Below are 8,052 nucleotides of genomic sequence, written 5' to 3'. Positions count from 1 at the left end.
CCGAAAAAAAAAAAAAAAAAAAAGCTAAGGCTGTGAAGAGGCAGTTCATAAAAGTGAGACTGAAACATCGCGATCTATGAAAACGTGTCCACTTCTCCGCCAGTCAAAGGGTTACAGGTTAAAAGCAGTAAAACGCCACTCTGACTAGGAAACTGATAGAGGCTACAACTAAAAGAGCAGCAGCCTCGCCCCATGCGGGAAGGAGCCCGTGAGCCCTGCAGAGGGCAGTGTGGTGCTGCGTCTCAGAACCAGCAATCACGGGCTTGTTGCAAGTAGTTCCAACTCTAGGAATTCGTCTTCATAAAGCATTTTCACAGATTAATGAAGAAGAATATCTGTTTCGGTGCTGTTATTAAAAGTGATAGTCTAGGAAGGGAGAATGCATACAGTGTATTGATAAGTGAAAGAGACGTCACAAAACAGTCCATATTCGAACTTAACTTCAATTTTGTAAACAAAATTCAATTTTGTATACTGAGCCAAAAAATTACAGAATTACTGTTTTGCAGTCGTACTACGTTAACTACGCATTTTCATATAAATTAAATATACAATTACACATAAATTATCTGTACATATTTCATTGTGTGTTATTGTACAGGGTCATCTACACAAAACCACACACGCTACATATAGTTCTTGTTTTTTCTTTTTTTTTTTTTAATAAATTGATTTATTTGTTTCTTTTTTGGCTGCGTTGGGTCTTCGTTGCTGTGCACAGGCTTTCTCTAGTCGTGGCGAGCGGGGGCTACTCTTCATTGCGGTGTGTGGGTTTCTCATCACGGTGGCTTCTCTTGTTGCGGAGCACGGGCTCTAGGCATGCAGGCTTCAGTAGTCGTGGCTCGTTGGCTCAGTAGTTGTGGCTTGCGGGCTCTAGAGCGCAGGCTCAGTAGTCGTGGTGCCCGGGCTTAGTTGCTCCGCGGCATGTGGGATCTTCCTGGACCAGGGCTCGAACCCATGTCCCCTGCATTGGCAGGCGGATTCTTAACCACTGCGCCACCAGGGAAGACCTCACATATGGTTCTTTAAGGTGTCGTGAGAGTTAAATCCCACGGTCCCCTTACTGTCCACACCCCCGGCTGGGCCCAGAGGAAGCACTTGCACAGGGTGCCCCTCCCCACAGTGACCACGTGGCGAGTGTCCGTGGCAGGGGCTGGGTGACAGGAGGTGGGGCCCATGTCAGCTGCTGCAGTGGAGGGAGTATCGCGATAAGGCGGGTCACATGGCTTTGTGCGTGTGACAGCGCTACGTCTGAGAAGCCACTATATACCTTAACTTAAAAATACTTTGTTGCCAAGAAAATGCTAACTGTCGTGTGAGCCTTCAGTGAGTCCTAATCCTTTTCTGGTGGCGGGTTTGAAATACTGAGTCACTGACATGGGACGCGGCACGGAAGGAGCAGGTGCTCAGAAAGGGAGCTGACAGACACGCAGACCTGCAGTCGAGCGAGGTGTGACGTGTGCGCCTGTTCGCAGTGTCCTTGTTCTCGTCATGCAGCATCAGCCGCGTCTCCTGCCCGCTTCCCCTCCAGCCTGGCCCCTCACCGTGCCTTCTCGCGCTCTGTCCAGAGTATTTCAAGAGAAGACTTAAGTGCAGTCCTGAGTCATTTTATTCTTGTATAACTCGTAACTTAATTTCTTCTTATTGGGCGTTCAGTTAGTAATTCTTACCATTCCCCGCGCACACAAAGTTTGAGAGCAAAGAGAAGGCTCTTAAAGAGGTCCGCGGGGTGCGCGAACGCAGCGTCCCACGTGAGCTGTCCTTCTCTTCAAGGGGAAGAAGGAGCTGCAGGTGTCGCTGCTCCAGACGCTGGTGCTTCTCATGTTCAACGAAGGCGACGGGTTCAGCTTCGAGGACGTAAAGACGGCCACCGGGATAGGTAGGCGGACATAAAGATGGCCACCGGGATAGGTAGGCACGCCTCCGCAGCGCGGGCGGCTTCGGGGAAGAGGGCGTGGAGGCGCGGCCCCTGCCGGCTGCACCCGAGGTCGCGGCTGCCCGGGCTCCTGACCTGTGCGCTTTCTCCCACCCAGAGGGCAGCGAGCTGCGGAGGACGTTGCAGTCCCTGGCCTGCGGGAGGGCGCGCGTGCTGATCAAAAGTCCCAGAGGGAGGGAGGTCGAAGACGGAGACAGATTCGTCTTCAATGGAGAGTTCAAGCACAAGTTGTTTCGGATCAAGATCAATCAAATCCAGATGAAGGAAACCGTACGTGCACCCACTTTCTCTTCCGTTACACGGCACTCACCAGGGAGTCACTAGGTTTAGAGTGATTTCTCGACTGTAGGGTTCCAGAGCATATTCTAAAGTGTCTAATTACGTACGTCATGTCTATGAGAGGGCTTATTTTAACGTACCTTTCATTACTTTATACTCACGACAGGGGCAAAAATCAGAAAGAAATGCATTTAACAGTTACGGTTCCTATTCACACAAGTGGTGGATAAATCAGATCTTCCTAGACCGCATGCTGTTAGCGTGGAGAGCACGTCATTTCCAAAACCTGGTGACTTGTCTCTTGATTTCTGCACAGCACTCAGCCATTCTCTCGGCCTCGCCTCCACCAGGTCCTGGGGTGGAAGTGGTGAGGGTCCTGGGAGTTGTGGACCCACCAGCAGCGCCTCTGGGATCCATGTACAGGTGGAGCATCTGTAGCTTCGATCAGGCTCTCGAGTGTCACGTGTCCGGAGCAGGTTCTGGACCTGCCCTCGGGCCTCCCTGATGCAGAAGCCCTGGTACCGCAGGGCTGTGGTCAGCGTGTGGGCCAGGCGGGCAGATGCACCCTGGTGCCCATCTACAGAGCAGGTGTCAGCCGCCCCCTTGTACGTGTGGATGAGCGAGACAGGGCCTTGTGGGGAGGGAGGTAGTCCAGATGATGCACGGGCAGCTCTGAAGGTCTGAGGTGGCATCACAGATGCTCCTACACCTGCAGCGGGTCTGAGGCCTGCTGCCCTTCCCCGGAGGAGCTCGGTGTTGCCCAGTCGGGAAGTATGTTCAGATCGTGCAAAAGAAAGAGATCAACAAATGCCTGAAAGGTATTTAATCTCATCAGTAGTTTTTTCAATTCAAATTGAAATAATATTCTATTTTTTGGCTACCAATTTGGGAAATGTTTAAAAGTTTGATAGTATCGGGAGTTGGCAAGAATATGAGAAAACGGGGATTTTTATGTTTTTATTTTTTGAGATGCTTGGATTGGCACAGTGTTTTTAGTGGGTAATTCGACATATCTGTTGAAGGTTCAATGCATATAGCCTGCGTTCCATCTTTCTTACTATTAGGAATTTATACCAGAGTGACTAAAGGGTGTAAGATTCTGGACTTACAATTCCCAAGTGGGCCTGTCTGTCACCTCTTTTCCGCCAGAGGTGACCTCTCCTGCCACTTGAGTTTGCGGCTTTTCTTGCAGGCAGCTCTTTTCTCTGATGTGCATGTGTAAACTTGTCTTAATGGGATCGCTCCACGTGCCATTTACATGCACCATTTTGTAAGCTGTTCCTATTCTTCACCCTGGGCCTCTTTCCATGTCAGGACTTGGTTTTTAAGGGTACAGAGTGATCCATTGTGTGGCTCGAATCCGAGAATCCGTGGGGCCCATCTGCAGGGCCTGGCAGCGCCCCTGCCGAAAGGCAGTCAGGATGTTTCCATTCCTGGAAATCGGGTTATGCCGACCATCCTGTTCAGAACACTCCTGTCTCCCTGGCGGGGTTGTTTCTTGAGCGTAAACTCCTTGCCCTGGAATCGCTGTGTCAGAGAAGGTGAACTTTGTTGACTTGACCCCTCAGCCAGATTCCAGTCTCTGGCTCACGGGGGTCCTGACCTCCGTCCCCGGCCTTTGCCCACCCCGTTCTCAGGCACCGAAGTAGTTCACTGCCGTGTTAGTGTGACTTCCTTTGGTTCCTCTGAGCATCTTTTTGCCATTTAGGAGTTCGTACGAAGTAGGTAACCTTTCTAGTCCTCAGTTCTTCATCTTTTAGAATAAGTGTAACACCATCTCAGGATGTGAGATTTCAGTGAAAACGCTTTTGCTTAAGACTCTTGGCCGAGCGCTTGGAAGCACCTTGTAGATGCTGGTCCAGCTCTTCGTGGGCGGCCGTTTGCAGTTTTCTCTTTTTAATTAACTGCTTGAATTCAAGTCACTGGTACATTTATTGTACTATTCCACCTCTGACTTGTGGGCGTCCTGTTTATATTGAGGACGTTAACCTTCGTCTTTTGTGCACATGATCTTGTCGTTCTGAGAGCGTCTCCCACATGACTACGGTGGGAAGTAGAGTCTTTTCTTCCACAGTTTCTGACTTGGGGGTCATCCTAAGAAAGACCTTCCTCTAACCCAAATTTTAAAAAACATTTACCTCTTTTTCTAGTAGTTTATACATTTAAATCTTTCTGTGGGCAGTGTAGAAATTATTTTAGTATCAGAAAACATTGTAACCACCCTCCCTACTTTAAAAAGTGAGTTGATTCTCTGATAACCTATTGGAACTGTCACCGTTATTATAATCAGATTCTCATATTATGGGGTAGTTTCTCATTTCTGTTCTACAAGTTCTGTTGATCTATTTCATAGCCAGCACCGAAAGTCTTTTAATTAATGTACCTATTCCTGTAAATGTACTTATTTTGGTCCTGAAGTTAAACAGTTTCACTAGAACAAAACTGCAGCACAGGACGGGATCCACCCGCAGTGTGGCCTTTCTTTCAGCAGGAGCTTATCAGACTCCACGGTGGGAGATAACCAGCACTGAAATACGCTCTCGCTCCGGCTTCTCCCATACAGGTTGAAGAGCAGGCCAGCACCACGGAGCGCGTGTTCCAGGACCGGCAGTACCAGATCGACGCCGCCATCGTCAGGATAATGAAGATGAGAAAGACGCTGGGCCACAACCTGCTCGTTTCCGAATTGTATAATCAGCTGAAGTTTCCCGTCAAGGTGAGTGGGTGTCAGCTTAGGTCGCAGCACCCGTTGCACCCTTGGCAAAGCGCATACGAGTCTCACGACCTTTAGCATCGGACCATCTGTCCTCTGTTATAGCTGGTCACACACTACAGAAATCTCCATGTGTGTGTGAGAGTGGGGTTCCACCTGACCCCCGGTCACTGCGGGAGGGACGCTAGGGCCCAGCTCTCTCTCCTCCCGCTGTTGTCACGTTGCCTCTGCCCGAGGATGTCTGCCCTAAAGCCTTTCGGCAGGCGTCCCAGGACCACCTGTGCGCCTGGGCAGAAGTTCTCTGAGGCCGTGCCGTCCAGCCCGGGCGGACCGGGGAGTGGACGGACACTGGACGGGCCAGTGGGCCCTCCTGTCCGCAGGGAGTCCCGTGCCCCGCCATGCTCTGCACCCTGTGGGGCCGGAGTCCCTGCCCCTGTACAGGAGGGACCCGGCGGTTCAACAGAGGCTGCAGAAGCGCCAGCTCTGCTCCGACAGGTGCTGGTATCGGCCCGTCACTTGGGGTGGAGGGTTCACTCGGGCTCGGAGGCGACCGCGCAGACACGCCTCCAAATGCAGAGGTGCCTGGTGCGTCCCCTTCCCAGGGGCACTGCCCACGTGGAGCGTGTGTACGTAGCACACGGTGATGGCGGGCGGCATCAGGGGCATTGTCCTCACAGAGGAAGGGCACGCCGGGCGGCTCCGCCAGGCTGTGGTGCGCGGCGACCTCGGTGCCGCGCCCACCGTTCACAGCCTCACCCCCCGACGGGCAGCCCTGCTCGGACGCCTGCCACACGGAGGAAGCGCTTTGCTCACGATACGACGTTAATGTTGTCTTTGGAAGCAGGGAGTTTTGGTGTAGCGTTTTGTAACTGGCTTCTGATTATAAACAATTCTCTGTAGATGGGTGTGTTGGTATGTGGTACACGCACATAACTGTAATCCCGTGCTTCGGGCGTGGTGTCTTACATTCCCCTATGGTGGTAAATTTCACGCCACTATAATTGGGGCTTTTGTTCTTCTTTTCCAGCCTGGAGATTTGAAAAAGAGAATCGAATCTCTCATAGACAGAGACTACATGGAGAGAGACCAGGACAGTCCCAACCAGTACCGCTACGTGGCCTGAGGCTCGTGGCGGCTCCTCCCATGAGACACTAGAATGTATCTTTAGGGCAGAAACACTTCTGTGCTGTTTCCAGGACTTTCTGGTACTCAGCAGCATGGCTGCTTTGGGACTAGCAGGAAAGGGGGGTCCTTGGCTCCTCCCTCACAGGCTCAAGGATTTGCAGGTGGCTTGTGTACCTTCCCTCCAGTTCTTCCTCCTGTTCTGTTAGGCGTTTGGATGGTTCCGTGGCTCTGCAGAGTGACCCTGAGGTCGGACAAGCAGATACTGGTTTCTTAAAAGAGGCTCCTTTGTAAGCTGTGTTCTCGTGGCAGAAGCTGATGTTCGGTGTGTGTGTGTGAGACCCTCCGTGCTGCCCTTCTGTAGCTGCAGGGACACAAGCTCTTAGACCCAAAACAAGAACCCTTACTGGTGAACATTAGGAAGAAACAGTCATTGTTAAAGCTGGCTGGTCGATTATGCAGCCTGGATAGTAGCATCTGTTCCAGGTCTTTCAACAAGGGTTAACCTCTGAGGAGTGGCTTTCAGAATGGGGCTCCTTGGCGAGACCTCCGATGCACCAAGAGGACACCACGTCCGCCGTGTGTGATGCCGCGAGCCCGTCAGCGCCTTCACTTTTACTTCCACTGCGTCCCTTGTGGATTTTCTGTTTGAGGGTTTAGAGGGGGGCAGTGTGTGTGTGTTTGCCGTTCTAAGATTGAGTCTGGCAGCCCCGTTCTCTGCATTGGGGAACTGCTGTTTGATTTTTTCTAATTGCAGTGTTTGTACGATTGCGACAATAAAGTTTGGTTTTGTTTCCGTGGCCCTGGGCAGGGTGGCTGTCCTCTGCTGTAACCACTGTAAACGTTTCGGAGGAGACTCGACGTTGTGAACGGGTGACCTCGGCGGCACCTGCGTTCACTGCTGTGTGCGCGCAGCCTCGGCTGCACAGCAGACGGTGACGTTTGTGTGGCGACTACAACAGACACTTTGCTGAGAGCATTTAAAAGCGCTTTATATTTTACACAATAGCAGGCTACATTTTGATTAAAAGCTACCAAAGGAATTTTGATCATGGTGTAAGTGTTGAAAGCAATATTTTCTGGAATATACCAAGTTTATATAATTTGATTTTTGTGCTAAATTATTAAAAGATTCTCCCTTTTTGAAACATGCGTGTTTAAAATATGACATCCTATGGGTTTCCATATGAAAATCCTCACTCTTTAAGTATCATCCTTATTTCTATATTTGTAAATTTTCATTTGTGAGTTCAGTAACAGGTGGTTGGTAAGAGACCAGATAGATTCTACTTCTTAGACTTTAAGTTCGTTATCTCTTGATTGTTGACATTGTAACTGAATGTAGACTTACCCTGAATAAAATTAGTTTAATTGGCCTTAAAATTACATTAATGCAACTGTGGTGCAAACAACACGTTCCTCCTCACCCTTTTAGCCTGGCAGACATCAGCCCCCGGCCCCCCGCCCTGACCGCACTGTGTTTCACCTGTGCGCGTCCTTCAGGGTCACGTGACTCACGTCTCATTACAGTGAAAGGTCAGCGGGGGAACTGGCAGTCGAGGAATGATTGTAAAGGAAAAGACACGTAGGCGAAAAGCTACTAAATTGGAAGGAAGAAGGTGAGATGCTTTGAGGACTTTCACGGGGAAGCCCTGAGCCTCAGGCAGGAGGTCGGGGCAGCGCGGGACGGTGTCAAACGTCCCCTTTAAAACAGACCCGGTGAGTCTACAGAAGAAACAGGCAGGAGGAGTGGAGCGTTGTTCCAGACCTCTCCTGACGCAGGGCAGCGTCGGGGCAGAGCGTTCCGTGCGGAAACCGCGCGCGCCCCCGCGGGGCTGCAGCGGGGCGGGGCTGGGGACAGGCGTGTCGCCAAGGGTCCAAGAAATGAAACTAAATAGAAGAAAAAAACTTGAGATGCGTCTTTTTTGGAGTGGCAAAAAGTCTAATACGAATTAAGATCCCTTTGTTAAAAGACAAAGATAATTGACATTCTAAAAAATCT

The 8,052-nt window shown here is 50.6% G+C and overlaps 1 protein-coding gene across 1 annotated transcript in view; it reads left to right on the top strand.

The window, feature by feature from the left end:
* CUL4A (cullin 4A) overlaps window positions 1-7,436 on the top strand; it is a 43,187-nt gene extending 35,751 nt beyond the window's left edge. The window contains exons 17-20 of the mRNA XM_024752646.1: window positions 1,774-1,879; window positions 2,034-2,206; window positions 4,779-4,931; window positions 5,956-7,436. Coding sequence (XP_024608414.1) covers window positions 1,774-1,879; window positions 2,034-2,206; window positions 4,779-4,931; window positions 5,956-6,051 — 528 coding nt within the window. The 3' untranslated portion in view covers window positions 6,052-7,436. The remainder of the gene's footprint in view (window positions 1-1,773; window positions 1,880-2,033; window positions 2,207-4,778; window positions 4,932-5,955) is intronic.
* Window positions 7,437-8,052: the final 616 nt, after the last annotated feature.

Source organism: Neophocaena asiaeorientalis, unplaced genomic scaffold (genome assembly GCF_003031525.2).
Source record: "Neophocaena asiaeorientalis asiaeorientalis breed wild unplaced genomic scaffold, Neophocaena_asiaeorientalis_V1.1 scaffold825, whole genome shotgun sequence".
NCBI classification, from domain to species: Eukaryota; Metazoa; Chordata; class Mammalia; order Artiodactyla; family Phocoenidae; genus Neophocaena; species Neophocaena asiaeorientalis.
This window is presented reverse-complemented; position numbering and strand designations above follow the sequence as displayed.